The 22,756-nt window shown below is 41.4% G+C and overlaps 1 protein-coding gene across 1 annotated transcript in view; it reads right to left on the bottom strand.

Annotated features, from left to right (window-relative positions):
- LAMA1 (laminin subunit alpha 1) overlaps positions 1 to 22,756 on the bottom strand; it is a 168,294-nt gene that overhangs the window by 23,321 nt on the left and 122,217 nt on the right. Inside the window, exons 37-48 of the mRNA XM_081790773.1 lie at positions 17,247 to 17,457; positions 16,597 to 16,713; positions 16,308 to 16,471; positions 14,414 to 14,549; positions 13,778 to 13,871; positions 12,054 to 12,170; positions 10,312 to 10,494; positions 9,510 to 9,664; positions 7,886 to 8,029; positions 6,766 to 6,899; positions 5,507 to 5,657; positions 4,622 to 4,746 (exon numbers count right to left, since the gene is read on the bottom strand). Coding sequence (XP_081646899.1) covers positions 4,622 to 4,746; positions 5,507 to 5,657; positions 6,766 to 6,899; positions 7,886 to 8,029; positions 9,510 to 9,664; positions 10,312 to 10,494; positions 12,054 to 12,170; positions 13,778 to 13,871; positions 14,414 to 14,549; positions 16,308 to 16,471; positions 16,597 to 16,713; positions 17,247 to 17,457 — 1,731 coding nt within the window. The remainder of the gene's footprint in view (positions 1 to 4,621; positions 4,747 to 5,506; positions 5,658 to 6,765; positions 6,900 to 7,885; positions 8,030 to 9,509; positions 9,665 to 10,311; positions 10,495 to 12,053; positions 12,171 to 13,777; positions 13,872 to 14,413; positions 14,550 to 16,307; positions 16,472 to 16,596; positions 16,714 to 17,246; positions 17,458 to 22,756) is intronic.

Raw genomic sequence — 22,756 nt, 5'->3', positions numbered from 1 at the left:
CTGATAGCTTCCCACAGTCCAGTTTTTTCTAAAGATTGCTGTCTTTCGACCTCTTTCAGGAAGTGTATATAACTTAAAGGAAATGCACTCTGCGTAAAGAAACTATAGACAGATACCATATGGTTTCACTCTTATGTGGATCCTGAGAAACTTAACAGAAACCCATGGGGGAGGGGAAGGGAAAAAAAAAAAAGAGGTTAGAGTGGAAGAGAGCCAAAGCATAAGAGACTCTTAAAAACTGAGAACTGAGGGTTGATGGGGGGTGGGAGAGAGGGGTGGGTGGGTGATGGGTATTGAGGAGGGCACCTTTTGGGATGAGCACTGGGTGTTGTATGGAAACCAATTTGACAATAAACTCCATATATTGAAAAAAAAAAAAAAAAACCAACATCCATCCGACTTCGGCTCAGAAAAACAAAAAAAAGAAACTATGGCTTAATTCTCTGTTATTTAATTCCTAAAGCTGTGACTTCCTACAAGCATGTTCCATTGCTCTAGCTCTTGGCTGACCAGTTTCATGGGGTTAAGGATGCGGACTCTAGAACCAGATTGCTGGGGTTCAAATCCCAGTCCTTCAATTTACTAGCTGTGCGAACTTGGAGAAGTTACCTAATGTCTCTGCGCTTCATTCTTTTCATCTATAAAATAAGGAAAACAATAGCAGCTCTCAGGAAAGCTGTGCATGACTTAATACATGTCAAGTTCTCTAGACAGTGCTTGGCACTTGTATGTTCAGTACATTTAGCTCTGATGATTCTGCTTTGTTCAGAGGTCCCTGAAGGGCTGCCATTTTGCCTCTTAAAACCTGAACCTCAAAAATTAAGTACCTTTTTAAAGAGCACACCCAAGAAAATAGTGAAACCAGGTTTCAAACAGAACTCCAGAAATCTGTCTTGTTCCGCTGCACACACCCTCTCCTTCCCCAGAACTCCTGAGTTCTCTGTTCTCAAGAATGTGGACTCTCTACTTCTGGCTTCTCTCCATCAGCAGGGCCTGCCCCAATGAGGTAGCAAAAAGAGGGGTGCATTCAAATGAACCGACCTGTGAATGCACGTCTTCGGAGGTTCTTGACCCGGGGTCAGTGACACACTTCTGGGGCTTGCCCCCTTGTGGGTCAGGCTTCCATTCTATAACCATGAGGCCCAGGTGCCTGATCGCAGGTGGGCCACAGGAAGGCAGCTCCAGGCCCCTGCCCAGACAAGAGGCCCCGGGACAAATGAAAGCAGGGTTGGCAAGAGCACTTTATGGAGAGCTCTGTTCCAGACCCAGCAATTCCAGGTGAGAGTCCTGTAGTCAGGCAGGCCTAGAGAGACACTCTCCCTCCCCAGCCCTCAGCCCTGTGAGCCTTAAAGAATGACTAGGCCTCTGGTCCGAGCTCTCACTCGTGACAGGGGTAATACCTACTGTGGTACCATCAGCACTCTGGGCAGCTGTTATGAGAGTGAGTGGGGTAGCACCTGGGCCCAGGCCTAAGATGCTGCTTCACCTGTCACCTCCTCCTGCCACAGCACAGAGTACTTTCTCTGTGCTTTCATATGGCTCTCTCTCCTATACACCAGGAGATGTTGGAGGAGATGAACGCATGTGACTGACGTTGACCTTGCCAGCACCTAGAAGAGTACCCTGAACGCAGGTGACTGACCTATCCCAAAGGTCAGCTACACAGCCTATCACAACATCCACTCGTAACTAATACAAGAATAAAGTCCTGTTAATTAAATAAACAGGTTTTTTTCCCATATTTAGGTGAAAACTGTTAGAATCCATGGTTTCTTTTGTAATATCCTTTAAGAATTTAAGAGATTGTTCATAATTATTAACATACATTGATAGCATATAAAGAAGTGTAAATATATCCAACAAGGAATAAAACAAAAAATTCAATTCATTTAGTTGGTAATAGAAGTAAAAGTTAGGGGCGCCTCAGTCGGTTAAGCGGCCGACTTCGGCTCAGGTCATGATCTCGCCGTCCGTGAGTTCGAGCCCCGCGTCAGGATCTGTGCTGACAGCTCAGAGCCTGGAGCCTGTTTCAGATTCTGTGTCTCCCTCTCTCTGACCCTCCCCTGTTCATGCTCTGTCTCTCCCTGTCTCAAAAATAAAATGTTAAAAAAAAATTTTTTTTTAATAAAAAAATAAAAAATAAATGAAAAAATATAAGTCAAAGTTACAGGTAAATGTTTCTATTGAGAAAATTATTTTAGTAAATCTAAAGGACATCAGTTGACCACACTAATGATTTAAAACGGCAGGTTACACGCAGAGGTCCAAAGCACACTGAATTCTAATCACTGGTCTGCTAAAATTGATTCATTTACTAGAATTAGTTTGTTAATTCTTTGAGCTCAAGTCTTTGTCTAATAGGTAGGGATGGTTGCCTAAAATGAAGACAATTCAGTTTACAAATACAGAAAGCATCAGCTGTGTCTGTCTCAGCACTTGCCATGGTATGTGTTCTATGGAACACCAGCAACTCTGGAATGCTGCTTTTTAAAAAGTTTGGGATCAAGTGAGTTTGGGAATGGTGCAACTCCAGCCCATATCAAGGACAGGGTTACTGCACGTTCGCACATTAGAGGCTCTGGATGCCTCACAATCAGGAAATGTACTTAAATCATTTAACACACTGTTTCCCAAACATTTATGGTCAGGACACATCTGACACCCCCACTTTAAGAAAGTATTTATTAATATCCTATCAAACTAGTATTCTTTAAAAAAAACACACAACATACTTTAGAAGTGGTAGTCAGTATAAGAATAGCCAGTTGATTTGTTCAGTGCCCAGAAAAACATTTAATCAAAACTTTAAGCTAATGAGTCAGTCTGACCCTAAGGTTCAGCTGGGTGGTCAGCCTTCCAGCAAAAAAGCCAGTTCCAGGACATGCGTCGGGAGGGTGGTGGCACCTGCCAGTCCCTCCCGAGTTTGGAGCAACCTTCCTCTTTCCCCGGAGGTCCAGGTTGGGTAGACATGCAGGGGGAAGGCAGATCTCAGAAGAAAACGAGTGCCCACACAGAAAATTGACTTCCTCCCCAACAAAAGAAAAGAGCTAGCAATCATCAGATTCACTCATTGCTACAGTTTAAGGTCAGCGGTTTTAAGATAACGTTGAAAATGGCAGGTGAAATTGGGGATACTGTAAACAGCTAAAGCATAGGAGGACATTTTCCATATTAGAAATTTTCCATCTCTGTTAAGACTTTCCTTTCTACAAGTAAGATTAATGATCTGGGGTCAATGTGGGGCCCAGAGGTCCAGGGTCCAGAACATTTTTCAAGTTCGAATCACTATTGCTGGGGAAATGTCCCTGCTAGAGAAAAAGCATGAGGAAAATGTGATGGGGAGTTCTCTGCTCCCAGAGTTCTAGAGCCGGTGCCATTACCTCACTAGGTAATATCATTTTTTATTATATTTGCCAATTACAGAACCTCTGGTTTTCACATGCTTATTGTCAAGAAAATAACAGACATTTATCTAAAAAGCAGTGGATTATCACTGCAGAAAGATCAGAGGGAAACAGTCTCAAATTCATTGAGTATTTTCACATACATCATGCTAGGTGTTCATCACCCCACTTTTGGGAGGTAAGACAAACATGATTACCATTTTCCTTTTCTGAAAGAAGAAATCAAATCTCCACAAAGTAAGTGACTTACTACAAAGTCACCAAGAGGGAGTTTGGTAGGAGAGGGAGCCTGAGTAAGTTAGATTCCAAAGCTATTTTTTTTTTTTTTTTTTCACAAGGTTCCAATAACCAAGCTTCTGGTCATGACTTTGAAAGCAAGCTGAGTCAGGGGAAAGTAGCAAAGAAAAGGCTCAAACCACAAAATCCCAAGCTCTGAGCCCTAAGAGAAAACAGATCTGACAGTAACAAAATGAAAACTCGCCCACAAGTTTCCAAATGTAATGGGAGTTGCTTCCAACTGATCTTGTCACAGCTCACTGTTAATTACAGATATCTATCTAGACAGAGCAGCCCATTAGATGACAGAATCCTATCAGATGTTTCATTTCTCTAATGGCAAAGGCAATCTATTGTCTTAATTACTGAAGTGCTAGAAAACAGGTCTTGTACATTTACGAAACTGCAATTACCTTTTTAGAAAGTAATGCAGGGAGTGTTGAGCTCAGTGGGCTTGTTATTAAATGCCTGCTGTTACATTAATACCTGCAAGACGATTTTAGGTAGTTGTTCTCCATTGCCAAATGCATTTAATTTCTAGAATTTTAGAATTTAAGAATAGGAAAGTACTTATCCATAAAATCTGACAGCACAAAGAAAAGTCTTATCCTTGGAGGTATTTTCAAAGTAAAGACACACAGGGATTTACCTAAGATTTTGCTGTGGCTCTCTGAGACAGAAGGTTGTTGGAGAGGATGTCTGATGCTTCTCAATTTTATGATCCATGATGAAAAAGCATATGGCACAGTGAAAACAGTACTTTTTAGAGGTTAAAAATGATATGCAAACTTCTGTTAGTAAAGGACCTACATCACATCCTTAGCGGTGAGATGTCCGATATCACAGACTGTGTACCACCCATGATGTATGTGCTCGTGAATCCTCTAAGCATCTGCCAGATGTTAATAACATACTGTGTGTTAGATTATAGGGCATGTTACCTTCCGAAGCAGCCGTGGCACTTGCCCTCCCGTTCAACATAGTTCCACAGGCCGATGGACTGTCCGTTCAAGAAGGCCTCTCCCATGCAGCCTTTAAAATGAGTAACCTTCACAGCAGGAGACTTCTAATATAAACAAGCAAAACAAGCACAGCCCACACGTATCAGAAGGAAAGGAGTAAATTCTCTATGTGCACAAAACTCCGTCCTAGGAGCTCAAATCTAACAGATCCAAATTTTGAGAAAGCAACATCCAGAAAAAAGGCCAGGTTGGAATCACTGAATTTCCTTCCGATTATTAAGTAGGATCCTAGAATGAGTGACAACCTGACAGGATCTTAAAGATCACCTCAGTTACCAGGATCCCTGGAGAGAAGCCCCTTTCACAGACGAGGAAACAGAGACTCAGAGCATGTCAGGTGTGAGGGTCTGGCTGGAAGGAGACCCTTACTCTCCTTTCGGAGCACTGAACCAAGTAAGTCCAGGTGACTGAACTTTATTCAGTAAAGGGATAACAGGTATAATAAAATACATACCATAGGCTCCTGTGCTAAACACTAATTAGCATTATTCTACCACTAGAGTTTAGAATAGCAATAAGGGAAACTACAGAAATTAAGGTGGAATATTGAATTTCCTGTTTGAGTATTGGAAAAGAAATTCAAATAGCAAAATGAACCACTGGCTTCTTTTCCATTTATGCTATTTATCCAGCAGGATCCTTTGCTTTCTAAAACCAGCCCACTCTGCAAATTTACTGTCATTAAGCAAAATGATAGAAACAAAAAATATTCATCTGCCTAAGAGATACTCAATAACTTGAACATTAATTTTATATACAGATAAAAGTAATCAGTCCTGTACAGATGAACATTCCGAATGTTACCTTGATCTGTCCTCCAAGCCCTCCAACAAACATTAGTGTTGAATTGTTTATATCCAGAACTTTAGCTGTCCCAGGGGATTTACTTGTTTTTGTTGATGGCTTTTGGGTTGCACTCATTTCCTTTACACTCAATGAACCAATGTTTCCAAATCTATAAGGGTCACAAAGAATTGCAAAAAGAATACTTTCAGAATTCCAAGCCCCTCCACGTACATACACATCTGTTTATAACATAGCCTTTAGGTGTTTCTCCCCACAGTCCCTGGGCGGCTCCCACTGGTCTCCCTCGCCCAGTCTTGCCCACTTTGCCCCCAGTTTACTCCCAAGCTCTTGTCAAGTAGGTCTTCTAAATCATATACATTTCCTCGTGCTTAAGACAGTTCTAGAAAACAAGTTAAATTATATACAATAAAACCTTGGTTTGCAAGCATCATTGTTCCAGAAACATGCTTGTAATCCAAAAGCACTGGTATATCAAAGCAAATTCAAGAACCGTCAGCCCACTTGTGATCATGTCATGTTCAGTGTCACATACTACTCGTATTACAAGACGTCACTCGTTTATCAAGTTCAAATTTATTAGAAATGTTTGTTCATCTTGTGGAACGCTTGCAGAATAAGTTACTCGCAATGCAAGGTTTTAGTGTATCTGAAACAGTCCACTGCCTTCAGTATTGCTGCATATCTATAAATAACAAAGCAAAAGACAGAAATTTCCAGCCATAACACACCATCAACAATACACTGTAATATTATAGAAAAGCAAAATGATACACCTAAAGCTGCTTAAAAGGAGTTACCTCTGGAGAGGGGCTTTACAAGGGAGAGTTTTGCTTTGGGTCTGAATTTTAAGAAACCACATTCTCCACCTGGATCCTTGCGTTCTGTCCTCTATGTGTGCACACCACACCCACCAACCACGTGGCATTTCTACCCTGCTGCCTCCCACCCCTCTCTTCAAGGAAGAACACAATTTACTGGGTTGGCTGCCTCAGATTTAGACCAAACGTCCTAAAAGTAACATAAACTTTTAACTTTTACTTCTTTTGATTGTTGACTTTGGTAACAGTTTACTTCTTCTGTAAAAATAATAATAGTAATAAAAAGTCCTTATTTCTGTAATGTAAACCAACTATATTTGGCTGCAGTCTGACTTCCCAGAAGTTTCAAAGACAATTACATAAGGTGACAAACACATTACAAATTTATAAGGTACAGTTTTAAGAAAAGAGATGCTTGGAGAGCACTTTCTCCACTACCTGGTTACATAGATACTGTGCCATTTGTTGTCGTCAGCTCGGAAGTCTGGAAATTCCAACCGTGTAGACCCGGAGCCCATATCCCAGAGAAAGGCCACCTTCCCTCGCCGCATCTCCACTGCCAGGAAATCAGACTGGGGTGCGGGCATGAGTTGGGATGAGTTTATGTGCCAGACTGTTTGCATGACTCCCTACAGCATTTTCTCTATTCTTAAAAACAAACAAGCAAAAAAACCTGTCTTTTGTCTTTAAATGTTCATCTCCCTGGAGCTGGAGCATGACTCAGAGCATGGGAGACAGTAGCCACTGTTGGACATGAGTGCCCCACCACCCTGGCCCACCAGCATGGCCTTCCACAATGCCTTCCATAAAGTTCCCCCAAGAAATCTCCCGGGGGGTCACCAGCAGCCTACAAGGAGCATGAGGGAAGGCACTGTACTTATCTGCTCACTCTGAAAAGGCAATACACGAACATGAAACACACAGCAAGATAGAAGCCATGAAATCCCACATCACAGACTTGCATGTGTTCGGCACCTCAGCTCCAAAGAAGATGTTTTAGAATTTGTGCTTGTTAATATTTTCTGCTCTAATACCCCCTCCAAAGGTTCTGACCCACACATTGCCACTGGTATAGCCAAAGGTATCAGTGGTCTTCCACAGGGGACTTGCCTTCTGGGAACTACCAGAATGGTGGGTTGAAGAGCTTGGGGGAGGCTGGATAATTAGGATATGCCCCTTAGGGTGCTCTCCTCCACTCCTGGTAAACACCACCAAGATCGATTTTACAGACCCAATGCTAGACTCAGTGGCTGAAGAGGCTGCAGAAGACATAGGAAATTCTACCCCATAGCTAGCAATTAAGATGGCAGAGGGGAGAGCCCTCTCTCCTCAATACCACAGTCCTCCTCGTAGGCATTCAGTTTTGTACTGGGTGTTTTAATCTGATGCCACCAGTTCAGCAAATGCTGATTAGTTTCCTTAGAAGAATTCGTGATTTCACCAAGGCCCTATTTTTTTTTTCATAAAAGAAAAAAAAAAAAAAAAAAAACCCTGCCGATTCAGAAAATATACATGTTCATAAGAGATTCATTGTTGCTTTCGGCAGGTACACACTCACACTGGTGCTGCTCCCGAGGTAGAAGAGAAGGTTATCGGGTTCACTTGTCTTAACATTTAGTGTTAAGGTGTTATAGTTAGTAGAAGAAATCTGAGGCTGGTAGGCCCGGACACAATCTCTGTCTGCAGTCACAGCGACTTTAATCTGTAAAAGGAAAGGGGAAGTGTCCTACTCACTTAGTGACTCATGCTGGCAGCATGCCAAGAGTTCAAAAGTGCTGCTTCCTAACAGACTTTGACTGTTTGGCAGGTTTCCTCTCTTGATGATGCGTCACGTTTTGGGTTTCATAAAGTGAGAAATCTGGTGGTGATGAAAATTAGTTCATTTGGTGAACTATTTAACTACTAAAAAATCACTCTTGAAGTTTTAAGAGTATCTTATGTTGGAAAGAGTCTCACTCATGTGAGATTTAATTCCTTAACACAAGGAGCTTCTCCAGTTCACCTTGGCATCTTTACACCACGCGGGGAGGATATTTGATAATCGTCTGACAAATAAATGAAGGGATAATCTATTTATACATTCAGCAAATACTTATAGAGAGATTTTTGTCCTTACTACATATTTAAGTATTTGCATATATTTCTTATATTAATCTTAAGATTATGGGTTTGTATTAACCAGAGCATTTGGAAATATCTATCAGGCTTGCATTTATTTGGTAACTTTAATTGAAATAAATAGAAACCAGAGCCCAGGTCAACCTACAGCCCTTTTCCAATCACAAGGCCACCCGAAGGAAGGAGAATTCAAGATTCTAGAACTTTTTCTTGACTAGAAGGGTTCAGGCAGAAGAGCATGAGACCAGAGGTCACATTTATCCTCTATAAATCCCCAGTAGTGTGACAACTGCATATTTTGTTGAAAGTATTATTATTTCCCTGAAATGCCTCTCCTTTAGAGCACAACCAGTGCCATGTGCTATGGATGCCTGTAAAACATTTTCTCACATTCGTACTTTTCCAGCTATCAAGTGTTTTTTGCATTTAGTGACCTGGATTTGTGTGTGTTTAGAGTGTTTTGTTGGACTGACTCCTGGAGGATGAGGCTCATAGTGTGCAAACGTTCTGAAAAGTACTCGGATTATTAACACCAGGTTGGTTAAATGATGGCAATAATACCATACTCAGCCACTGAAACTTAGATGTAAACACTTTGACCACGTGCTCTACCGCTAATAGTTATAAATTGATACATCTAGGCTACAATTATAAATCTCCATACAGACATGAGATCTCTTTGCTAACAACATTTTGAAACATGTTGAATAAAGAAAAAAAAAAACCACAGAAAATGAGACTAATTAAGTAGTATATTTAAATACACTGCCTGGGGCAGGAAAGAAGGTATTTTTGAGACACGGCACAGGCACATACATGAAAGTCGTAAGTTGCCACTGAAAAAATATATGTATGTATTTAGGTAAATATGCTTAACATAAAGTTTTAAATATACTGCAGACAAGGCTGTGAGAAATCTGAGATATAAGAGCTGAATCAGTGGAAGTCCAGGAGACCAGTGTGACAGTCACCTCCTCCACAGGAGTTCCCCAAGTCCTGGAGTTATCAAGAGCTCCAGCTATAGGATGGCCACATCCCCAAGAGCCACAGAAGCCCACACTCACAGAAGCTGCTTGTTTCCGGGCCTGGCTGATCAGCAGTTTGATTTCTGATAGGTTTCTGCTCAGGTTCTCTTCTAATATCTTCAGAGGCTTCAACCGATCAAATAAAAGGCTGGCTTGTGTTTCTGCATCTTTAACTCTTCTTCCAGCTAGCAGAGCTAACAAGTTCAAGGTGGCAAAGAAGTTGGTGGTAGGGCGGAAACCAGAGAAATTAGTTCTTCATTACCAGTGCACTGGATCAAATAGAATATTCTAGTAATGAAATCCTTGAAATTTTGCTAACTACAGTTGACCTTTGAACAACGCAGGGGTTGAGGCACTCAAACCCTATGCTGTTGCAAATCTGTAAAACTTTTGACTCCCCCAAAACTTAACTAGGAATAGCCTACAGTTGACTGGAAGCCTTACCGATAACACAGATAATCAAATAGCACGTTTTATATGTTACCTGTATTTTATACTGTATTCTTACAGTAAAGTAAGAATAAATAAAGCTGAAGAAAATGTTATTATGAAAATCATAAGGAAAATATATTTTCAGTACCTATATTTATCGAGTCTGTATAATGGACCCACACATTCAAAGGTTCAACTGTATACGTTCAAAGGTCAACTGTATATGAAAAATGCACCAGCAACAGGCAATACCCAAGGCCCTTCTCTTTCTTTATAAATGCAAATCTAGATATCAGTGCATTTTTATTCTTTAGGAATTCTGTTTGTGAACAAGACACCATTGTGCACCTGGCCAGTTCGAAATCTCACGATGCAGACTCTCCTAATGGGAAGGGAGACTGTAACGTACTGGTCATTGAAGAGTCCTGCAGAAGTTTGTTTGTTTCTTGTAAGGCGGCATTAACCCTGGACAAGCCAGTTGATGTATTCAACAGCTCCTTGCTCAATCCCACAACCTTCTTTAGGGTGCTTGCAGCGCTCCGATTTGCAGATGAGGCCAGCTCTTTGATTTTGGCTCCTTTGTCTCTGACACCTGAAATAAATGTATATGCAAGCATGCACTTCAGTGATTATACGTGGAGAAAACCATAAACCACAATAAATGTAACTTTACATGGAAACCTGTTACAGTGTTTCTTACTGGCTGCTGAACACAAAATGGGGCTTCCGGTTTTTAAAGGCAGTATTAAGGCTGCATATCACAATGCCTTACTGCTCCCTTGAGGGACAAATGAAATAATCTTGGTAACAATCCTCTGTACTGAAATTTTAGTACATAGATCATGACAACACCTGCTAATTGCCATGTGCTCAGCATCTTCTATGTTTAATAAGCTACACTTCTTTCTTTGGTCTCCCTTCTATCCGTCCCTTCTCATATTCTTTAAACCTTTCTTCGGATCCCTCTGTGTGTGGATAAGGTTAGGTAGTTTAAACTTGTAGGTGAGATGGGCGTGTGGCAGGCTAGAGGAAGTGATATCTGCCCACAGTGTCAACTGGCTACGAGACATAACAGCAGAGTAAAGACTAAATGGTCACAATCAGTAAGGTGGAATTTAGTTATTCTAGAAAATCTGGGTGATGTATTTTTTTTTTTAAAAAAGGCACTAGTATTCATTTTTAAAGTATTCAATCACAAATGGGACAAATATTAACACTAGAAGAAGGCCAATAAAGAGTAGACAGGTTTCTTTTGACTCTTGTGGCAACTTTTCTGCAAGTCTGAAATTATTTCCAAATAAAAAGATATTTTTAAGTGTTTAATCGACATACATCATGCATCCTTGAAGGAAAGGAGGGAGGGAGGGAGGGAAGGAGGGAGGGAGGGAAGGGGAGGAAGGAAGGAAGGAAGAACTGTCCAGATCAGAAAATTCTCCAATGACTTAAGGTTGTAAGTCAGTCCAAAGCGCCCCAAGCCCAGGTCCCCACAGTAATCCTCGTGTTTACAAGGTGAACCAGCAGAAAGAACTCTAGAGTTGTTAAGGCATCTTTTAAGTCTTCTTAAGAAAAAAAGAGAAGGTTGAAGGAATGTAAGTAATGCATTGCAGCAGGATTCATTTGTATTACACTTTTAAAAAGTTATCCTATTTCAAATTTTAATGAATAGTGCATTTCCAAACCATCAATATTAAAGTGATTTATGAGCTTATTTTAGAATGCTTTATTGCCTCATGAAGGAAGATTACCAAGCAAGAGTTCTTTAATTGCCCACATTTATAATGAATCTAGCATTTTCCCTTAAAGCAGGAACATTCCCCTTCTTGCTGACTTCTCTGAATGACCCTTTCATTTAAGGGATGTGTCAAGCTCATTTTAAAAGTCAGCAATTCGTATGCTAACATAAAGTCTCCCAAGGCTTTTGTTTTTCAGAGTGTAATTCTAGCATTTCAATGCAAGCGTTCTGGAATTATTTCAAAAATAGTCCTCTTCCTTTCCAAATCATACTCCTCTGCAAGTAAAAACTCTATCAATCTTGGTCTCCTCTTGAGCGAGGGCTCTTAAGCAGACTCATGGCAGGACTTCCTCATGCTCAGGTGTAATGGTTTTGAAATGAGAAAATATTAATTAAATCAAGAACCCCTTTCCACTTACCTTCAGGGAATGCTCTAAGGATGGAGAGTGATTCATTGGTCCGCCTAGTAATTGTATGAGCATTCTCTTGAAATCTCTTTGCTGTATTTTTCAATTTACTCAGTTCCAATGTGATACCTATTTAAAGGGGGAAAAGTGTCCTTTTTTTTGCGTTGGCTACTCAAAGGTGCCTAGGCAACAGTTTCATTTTTCACTCAGATCTGTCTACAGAATCAACAGCTTTCTACAGAGACCCCCCAACATTGAAATTTTTCCCAAAAGACTTAGCATCACTCATTAGAGAAATTAAGGGTGTTTTTTGCTTGCTTGATCATTTTTTCTATTTTGCTTGTTGCCCTTCTTCCTAATATTTCTTCTTAAATTGCATGTCCAATTAAATTAGAGCTCAAGGTGAAGACTTGTGTTTAAATCACTCAATCTTGATCACTCACTGACTTCCCGTCCACACCTCAATCTTGTCCACGTCTCTCCTCTGGGTTATAAAACCTCAGACATAGTCCTGCCCTGGAATCTTCCCCAGTTGCTCCCCACCATGCTTCCCTGGGGGAATGACCCTCCCCTTCCTGCACTCTGTCGCCACCCAACAGGTAGGAGACTCAGCCTCCTTCAAGTCTGATCAAAGCTGTGGGATCAAAGCTTTTACTTCTAATATTTCTGTTCATAATACACAATCACATCTTGATTTTGGACACAGCGTTAAAAAATGAATTACGGATAAAATCCTTGATGAACACGATGGTTCTACCTAAGATTTTAATTGCCAGAAAATTCATTATTTGGTGGCCTGTGAAATACCTTTGGCTGTGTAAATGGAAACCACAGCCCATCAACACTGATGCTAGAGTTTGTGTTTAATGTGCTTTATGATCCAGCATTAGGAACTTTCTCTACCGTGAGATGACAACATAAATTTTAAATAGTGTCACTCACAGAGAAACAAAAATATGTGCACATCCATGCCCCTGGCTCATACAGCTATGGGAGCCAGTACTGGGCATGGCAGTGGTCTGAGGGGTATGAGCTTTGTTTACAGCCCACCATTTACTCCTACAGGAAAAGACTTGGTGTTTTTGATATATTAGAAGATATTCAGGTGAAAGTGTATGTGATAAAACTCCTCTGTTTCTCTTACACAGCAGATTCATGCTGCCATTTTGTGTTGTGCTTACTGGATAGCTCTTGATACGTGCCAAATAATTGTTTACTGAAACCCTCAGGAAAAACTAACCACATGGGTATTTTTTATAAAATTATGATTTAATTCAGTAATGACTTGAGAAGCGTCTAACGTTACATTAGCTCTGCCTGGCAAAAGTGCCCAAAGAAGCATATACCACACACAGTACGACTCTTCATGAACCTGCAAAACAGTGTGAGATGAAGAGAGGAGGCCCTGAAGCCAAAGAGAACTTGACAGACGCTGTGAAACGGTGACAGCTCATGAGCTAAAGCCACGAGTGGAGGATTTAGTTACCAAAGAAGGCTTAACAAGCCTATGGAAGGTTAGAGGTGCCCGCACATTAAGAGATAGCACTAAAATAAAAGTTTAAAAATAAATAAAACTTAAATTATAATATGACGTTCCTACATCAGAAAATGGGCATGTCACGGTGACAAGCGTTCACTTTCAAATTCTTCCAGGGGCGGAGAATGTTCCAGCAGTATGCTCAGAAAAGCGTTTGTATTCACTCTGCTTAGCAATACAGTCCAAGCTAGAAACTGACCTTGATGCTTTCTGCTCAGGCTGCTGCCTTCTTTTAGAAATCTGGAACTGCGCTGGAGAGCCACTTTCCCATTGGGAGCAAGGGATTCTGAGAACTGGAAAACAGGACAGAGTAAACATGGCGGGGGGTGGGGGGGGGGGTGCGTGCAGGTGCACTCCCACTGGAGACGGGAGAGCAACTCTACCCGAATAGCCTCCCGTCTAGTTCCAGACATGGGAGTCCACTAGGCAATATGTAGGGACAATTTAAATTGTCCTAATTTATGGCTGAGGAGAAAGAACACAAAGCATTTTTAAATATATAAACACAAAAACCACCATTAGATGAATATTCCTCCACAGGTAAGAAAAGTTGTCTCAAGTATGTATCAAGAAGCATTATCCTCTTGTTATAAGAAATTGTGAGATTTTCCTCATCTCCACATCGCTAGTCCCTGGTCTTTGTAAAGAAGTATTTACGATCTTAAGAAATTAAAACTTACATCACATGATGACAGAGCCAAACAGATCCCTCCAGACAAGAATGCTGACAAGCACGAATTTAAGCTACTAGGTCTTTGCTCAGCACCTTCTGGAACAATCTCCCATAGTGCCTAGTAAAGGAAGGCATCTAGTGCAGCCCCGGGGCAGCTCTCACCAGACTCGCCGTTGTCACGATCTTGAGAGCATCTTTTGCCACTTTCTCTGATTCTTCAATCATGCTCCGAATGTTGGAATGGACGTGGGTTGCACTGGTGGCATTCAGGGACACATGTCTAACACTGCCAAGGCCACTACGTAATCAACAAATGTACAGATGTTAGTATAAACTAAGTGGAACTTGCCCACTATTCCTAAAGGTTTCCTAGTTTCTTACGCTTAGAAAAGTATCAACAAGGAATTAACAACGTAAGGATTCTCCTCCAGCTCCACATGCGGTCTTTGAAAGAAGTAGCTACCTTGTCATGAGTACACTCAGAAGCACTGTTTAATGAACACCCAAAGAAGAGACCATTGCTGTTGCCCAGCTTTTTCAGCATCAGTTTCCACCAGCTGCCCTCAACATTGTTCCTGTTCAAGCCCCCTGCGCGTGTCTGGGGCACCATGCCCTGTTTGTGTTGGTTGTAATCTCTCCAGCTCTGCACTTGTTAATTTTCAAAAAGCTTCCCTAAGCAAATATAAGGATGCTGAATCTTGTTCCTCAAAAGGTACACACCGATTTAATGAAATTCACTAGAGGTTGGAGGAGGATCAGATAATATTTCAATCATCTGAACTTCACTCTTACAAGTGGGCAAACCACTTATGAACTTGCCAACTGGTAATGGTGCAATCTCATCCAGGTCACTCTATCTTGAGAATGAAATCTGACAATTGACGTATCTTTGCCTGCTGAATAACTCACTTCATTTTCTTCCCAAGGTTATCAAGTTGAGGGATGCCCAGACCAGACACTAGCAGTTACTACTTGATTGGCAAAATTTGGTAATTGATAAACAGAAGGTAATAATGTTATTTAACTTTATTTATCATAACAAATTGCTTTTATAATTCATGCTAGAGAATAAAGGTTTTGTTCTAGCTATGTATGTAGTCAGAGAGTTTTTTTTTCTTTTGGGAAATAATGAAAGTTGATGAAAAGAGAAGCTGAGTATCAAATTCCGCTTTCTATTACAGATTCTTATGGCATGTGTAGGTGGTAATGCTCCACATGGCACGTAATTCACACAACATTCTAGCTTCTATCATTTTTAATTGCTTTTGTTGTGTGAGCTAATCTTTGATGGCAGCATTCCTCAAATTGGAAAGATATTTATTTTTCTCCTTCCACAAAACACACCCAGCACACAGAAGCACAGATATTCCCAGTGGGGCCAGACATTTCCTACCTACAATTTGTAACAAATTTTAAAGAAATAAATTTACCAATTAACCACAATACTGCATAAATCATCGATAAGGCTGAACACTAGTTCCTTCATTTGCTGTACTTAGCTAAGCTGGGATACTTAAAAATATGACAGGGGGTTGGTGCCTGAGTGGCTCAGTCAGTTAAGTGTCCAACTTCGGCTCAGGTCATGATCTTGCAGTTTATGAGTTTGAGCCCCATGTCGGACTCTGTGCTGACAGCTCGGAGCCTAGACCCTGCTTCAGATTCTGTGTCTCCTTCTGTCTCTCTGCTCCTCCCCCGCTCATGCTTTCTCTCTCTCAAAATTAAATAAACATTAAAAAAAATTAATATCGCCATTCCATCCAACCTGACAAAGCCCCGAGTATTTAGTAGGTACTTAACAAGGCCTTCATGGCTTGATATCATAGCATAACATTTGTACTAATTCCCCTCCAGTTCAGTTTGTATTTTTCCATCTATGCAGAAGGACAACAATGTTACCAGATGTGGGAGGAAATCCTTCTCCCCCTGTGAATAAAACAGCAGTCTTCACTTGTAGACCAAAGAAGAGTGACCCAACACTGTCATCAAAAGAGCGGTCCTTATTGTCTCCTATCAATGGGTCACCACCCCCTGGGACTCCTGCAAGGTCTGGTCTCACCTGTCCAGAGCACCTGCTAGTCTCTGGAGTTCAGCTGCGTGGTCCTCTGCTCTGTAGACAAGGTCAAGAGCTCTCCTTTGGGACATCTGCATGACCAGATCATCTACATGGCGCCTGATTTTGGCAGTCCATAAAAGTAGCTCATCTCGGTGACGCTCTAACTGCTACGGAGAGAAATTCATATTGTGGCTACTTGTGCATCTATGTGACAGCACACGCTTGTGCATGTGGAGGAGGCGTGTGAAGATGCTTTGGAACCCGTATGTGGCTGTGCTGAGCGGTAACTTACTGCTAGAGCATCTCCTACAGCATCTGCAGGTGCAGTGACAGCGTCTAGCAATCTTCTCCCTCTGGCAATCAGCGTGGAGGTCAAGTTTTGCTCTTGTTGAACACGCACCGTCTTATCCTGTGGCAAAAATCGCCTTTGAGGATGCTTCAAAAGAGCAAGTCAGCTTCCAAATGTCGGTGCCTGACACCATGTGCTGAAGTTAGTACTTAGGGCTCATTTTTAAAGCTAAAAATGCTATTATTTACATAGGAGAATTTGGATCCCAGCCCTGAGAAGGAAAGAGACTGTCCTTATTACGACTCACATTTAGGGGCGCCTGGGTGGCTCGGTCAGTGCCTACTCCTGATTTAGACTCCGGAAACAATTTCAAGGTTTGTGAGTTCCAGCCCCACATCAAGCTCTGCGCTGACCCTACAGAACCTGCTTGGGATTCTTTCTCCCCATCCCCCCGCCCCTCCCCTGCTTGCGCGCTTTCTCTCTCAAAATAAATAAACTTAAAAAATTATATATATAGTATATAATTTTATATATATACTATATATATATACTATATATATATACTATGTATACTATATATATGTATAATATATATACTATATATGTATAATATATATACGATATATGTATAATATATATACTATAAGACTCACGTTAAATTCTCGCAGGTTGGCGCTGACGATGTGCAACAGGCGGTCGCTCTCCTGGTTCTTCACCTCTGCTTCCCTCACAAGGTCCCTCGCTGCCTGCAGTTCACTGCTGCGTTTTGAAAGAAGGCTGCTTGCTGCTTCTTTTAATACCTCCAACTCTTTCTGTGGCTTCTGGTAATTTTTCTGAATCTGTGACAATAAATCTTCAGCAGCCCTGATAAATGCAGACGATTCGCATAGTGAGTAAATGAACAACGCTCACGTCATGAAACGTAGCGGAAGGATCTGCATACCCACACACCGCGTCTTGGTGAAACCGTAAGTGCAATCACATCATAACCTCTTCAAAAAGGAGTAATTTGGGGCGCCTGGGTGGCTCAGTCGGTTGGGCGGCCGACTTCGGCTCAGGTCATGATCTCGCGGTCTATGAGTTCGAGCTCCGCCTCAGGCTCTGTGCTGACAGCTCAGAGCCTGGAGCCTGTTTCGGATTCTGTGTCTCCCTCTCTCTGACCCTCCCCCGTTCATGCTCTGTCTCTCTCTCTCTCAAAAATAAATAAACGTTAAAAAATAAATAAATAAATAAATAAATAAATAAATAAATAAATAAAAACAAAAAGGAGTAATTTTTCTAAGACCGCTACAGGCAGGGTATATGTATACTTTATCCTTAACGAACTATCTTCATTTACTAACTTCCTAACATATGTTAGTGAAAGAACTGAAAGAAATCATCTCTGTGAATCTGGGGGCAGAAAATTGGGCCCACGGTCTGGGAGCGATGGCAGCTTGTAGTCTTGTGTTACTGGAGGGCAAGAAACTGAAAAGAGGCTATTCAGCGATTTGCTATGAAGTTACCAACATACTCAGAGGACATAAAGGTTTTTCTGCAGCGACTTAAAAAATAGACCTTATAAAAACTTCAAATCCAAAGTTCCAGAAAGATCTAATTTGTACCATGGATACAAGAGCACGCTTTAGGAAATCAAAAGATATTTTTTCCCATTCTTTTGTAAATATGCTATCAAATTGCTTGTGTAAGTCAATTTTGAATCCGCAGTTACATAGAATAATGAAATTTTGACAGTATAAACTTTGACAGGGATTAAATATATCCCATGAGCTTCCTGCTTCAGTTTGTTAGGAGAACTTCAAAAGAGTTCATGGAAAAATGCCTTGTGAATCACCCTCAGCTTTCACAGATACAAGATTGCTGGCTGAAGACACAGTAGAAAACATTTGCCAAAGGCGCACGCTTGAACTCTGACATAAGAGCACCACCGGGAATTACTTGAACATTCTTATGATTTCTCATGATCGTAAGAAGTCGCAGTGTGATACAGGCAACAAGAACTCAAAGTACATGGGAGACACACAAGTAAATCCAATATATCTCTAATGTCTGACCATGGATCAGTCACTTTTTTTAAATATAATTTATTGTCAAGTTAGCTACCATACAGTGTATACAGTGTGCTCTTGGCTTTGGGAGTAGATTCCCATGATTCACTGCTTACATACAACACCCAGTGCTCATCCCAACAAGTACCATCCTCAATGCCCATCACCCACTTCCCCTTCTCCCCTATCTTCCCCCCCCCATCAACCCTCAGTTTGTTCTCTGTATTTAAGAGTCTCTTATAGTTTGCCTCCCTCTCTGTTTGAAACTATTTCTTCCCCTTCCCCTCCCCCACGGTCTTAAGTTTCTCAAGTTCCACATATGAGTGAAAACATGATACCTGTCTTTCTCTGCCTGACATATTTCACTTAGCATAATACCATCTACTTCCATCCACATTTTGCAAATGGCAAGATTTTATTCTTTCTCATTTCCGAGTAGTATTCCATTGTATATATAAACCACATCTTCTTTATCCATTCATTAGTTGATGGACACTTAGGCTCTTTCCATAATTTGGCTGTTGTTGAAAGCGCTGCTATAAACATTGGGGCACAAGTCCTTTATAGATTTTAGATACTAACCCTTTATCCGATATGTCATTTGCAAATATCTTCTCCCAATATGTCGGTTGCCATTTAGTTTTGCTGACTGTTTCCTTTGCAGTGCAGAAGCTTTTTATCTTGATGAGGTCTCAATGGTATATTTTTGCTTTTAATTCCGTTGCCTTCAGAGATGTGTCAAGTAAGAAGTTGGTGCAGCCGAGGTCAAAGAGGTTGTTGCCTGTTTTCTCCTCTATGGTTTTAATGGTTTCCTGTCTCACATTCAGGTCTTTCATCCATTTTGAGTTTATTTTTGTGAATGGTGTAAGAAAGTGGTCCAGTTTCATTCTTCTGTATGTTGCTGTCCAGCTCTTCCGGCACCATCTGCTAAAGAGACTGTCTTTTTTTCCATTGGATATTCTTTCCTGCTTTGTCAAAGATTAGTTGGCCACACATTTGTGGGTCCAATTCTGGGTTCTCTTTTCTATCCCGTTGGTCTGCGTGTCTGTTTTTGTGCCAATACCATGCTGTCTTGATGATTACAGCTTTGTAGTAGAGGCTAAAGTCTGGGATTGTGATGCCTCCTGCTTTGGTCTCCTTCTTCAAAATTACTTTGGCTATTTGGGGTCTTTTGTGGTTCCATACAAATTTCAGGATTGTTTGTTCTAGCTCTGAGAAGAATATCAGTGCAATCTTGATTGGGATTGCATTGAATGTGTAGATTGCTTTGCATAGTATTGACATTTTAACAATATTTGTTCTTCTAATCCATGAGCATGGAATGTTTTTCCATTTCTTTGTGTCTTCTTCAACTTCTTTCATAAGCTTTCTATAGTTTTCAGCATGTAGATCTTTTACATCTTTGGTTAGGTTTATTCCTGGGTATTTTATGGTTCTTGGTGCAACTGTAAATGGGATCAATTTCTTGATTTCTCTTTCTGTTGCTTCATTTTTGGTGTATAGAAATGCAACAGGTTTCCGTACATTGATGTTGTATCCTACAACTTTGCTGAATTCATGTATCAGTTCTAGCAGCTTTTTTTGTGAATTCTTTTGGGTTTTCCATGTAGAGTATCATGCCATCTGCGAAAAGTGAAAGTCTGACTTCTTCTTTGCTAATTTGGATGCCTTTTATTTCCTTTTGTTGTCTGATTGCTGAGGCTAACTTCCAAAACTATGTTAAACAACAGTGGCTGAGACTGGATCAGTCACTTCTCACCATTAAAGTCTCTACGAAATTTTAAAACAGAGGTCAACTTTTCATCCGTGAAGCGACTTTACCACCAAAAACTGACCACATGCAGGGATATAGTCATCAGTGACTTGGCAAAGATTGAAAAGAAAACAACAACAAAAAAACTCAGCATTCTTCATTTCTTCCTTCAAAATTTCTTCAACTGATACAGTTAAGCCAGTGTTCCTCAAACTATATTCCTCCACACCACCAACGCCCCATGAGTTGGAAGCAGGTTTCACGAGAAAGAGTGCCATGGTGAAGTAAGTTGGGCTGTATTCTCTCAGCTCCTCCTGGAGAGTCTCGATACACAGGAGCAAGCATACTAAAAGCTTTGAGAAGAGAAGTCCTTGTCTCTCCTTAGTAGACATTACCTTTCCCAAACTTAGGTAGTCACAGGATGCATTTCTTTAATGAAGTATCATTGGATAGCTCTGGGGACACGAGCATGGAAAACAGCTAGGATATACAGCTACAAAGGATAATTGATAGCATGCATTGAAGGAGTCAGCTATCCTTAGAAAGGCCTGCTGGCAAATCTGGCCCTTGGCTGGCATCTGCAAACATTCCCACCAATCCCTAACTGATAAGAGTGGCTCACTGCCTCGACCATTTGTGCAAACAATGTGGTTTATGTTGAACACCTGCTTTCCTTCTGAGAGTCTGGAATTTGGTATGTGCTTGGTAGAGGGTGCATATGGGACCAGCCCCCCGTTTGAACCTTGGATGCTGAACTTCTCATGGGCTTTCCTGGGTAGAAACATCCCATACGTGGTGCCACATTTGCATTGCTGGGAGAGTATATGCTGTGACCTCCATGGAGGAGAGAGAGCTTAGGAAAAGTTGCGTGGTTTCCTCCAGGCTCTGCTGTATCTTCTCCCCTATGTATCCAGCTGGGCATACTAAATACATCACCTAAGAAATCTTGGCCATGAGTCTGGAGAGTCCTAGAGTCCTAGTGAAACTCTGAATGGTCTTAGGGACCCCAACACAAGCATGATAAGCAACTGGATGGTGTGATAAATATTCTCACCTATGAGAATGCCACACTTCAGCAGTGGGGCACCTGGGTGGCTCAGCTGGTAAAGCATCTGACTCTTGATTTCAGCTCAGTTCCTGATCTCATGGTTTGTGAGATTGAGTCCCGCATAGGGCTCCATGCTGGCAGTGTGAAGCCTGCTTGGAATTTTCTCTCTCCCTCTCCCTCTGCCCCTCCCTCTCAAAATAAGTACATAAACATTAAAAAAAAAAAAAAAGAATGCCATACTTCAGCATAAATGACCACTTTTCTAAGAGTCATAATGAAAAGTTTATACATAATTCATAAAATAATCTGTGAAATTTGAAATGGCATAAACATTCAGGGATTATCTATGGAAAATAAGAAAGAAAAGGCCAGAGAACACATTTTAAACTCTTAAATGTTTTGGGGTCGCCTGGGTGGCTCAGTCGGTTGAACGTCCGACTTCGGCTCAGGTCATGATCTCACAGTCAGTGAGTTCGGGTCCCGCATCGGGCTCTGTGCTGACAGCTCGGAGCCTGGAGCCTGCTTCGGATTCTGTGTCTCCCTCTCTCTCTGCTCCTCCCCCACTCATGCTCTCTCTCTCTCTCTCTGTCTCTCAGAGATGAATAAATGTTAAAAAAATAAATAAACTCTTAAATGTTTTTAAATAAAAGGTATCTTTAGTAGCAATGATTTTACTTACAAGTTTAAGAGAGAGATCAGCAGTCTTATGGGTAACTTTACTGCAAATGGAAAAAGCGCTACAACAGCAGAAAAAGTGTAGTGAGGGCCCAGCAGGTGAGAGGGCCGGGTGCCCTAAGGGAATAGGGGAGAGGGGCCACCCTGCCTTCTCCCCTTCTTCCCAAATGCTACTTAGAAAATGAACTTCTCCCATTGGGACTACAAGCTCCTAGTGGGCAGGAGGGCTCTGTTCTCCTTTGTGTCCCCAACTCCCAGCACAATGCCTATCCCCTGGGGACTCAATCCATCTGATGAAGGAACAAATGAACGACTGAACTGACTGTGGTAATAGTGGAAGAGACATCCCCACAAATGATTCCCAAGAATCTCCAGGGGATCTTCATCTTTAATGAGCTCCCCCACTGACTCTGATATGCAGCTGAGGGAAGATGCAATGAGAGGATACATCATGTGTGGATGACAGGAACAGTGGGGCCAATAAGGGAGCCCCAGGAGAGCTGGAATTGAATACATGAAGTTTATATGTAATTCTAGAGGCAGTGGGAGCTAAGGATGATTGGGAAGCAGCGTTGAGCCTAGAATGGCTGCCTCAAGAATGATGGGTGCTGGTGAGATCTTTCCCCTCCCATGCCATAC

Source organism: Panthera onca, chromosome D3, assembly GCF_046562875.1.
Source record: "Panthera onca isolate mPanOnc1 chromosome D3, mPanOnc1 haplotype 2, whole genome shotgun sequence".
Lineage (NCBI taxonomy): Eukaryota > Metazoa > Chordata > Mammalia > Carnivora > Felidae > Panthera > Panthera onca.
This window is presented reverse-complemented; position numbering and strand designations above follow the sequence as displayed.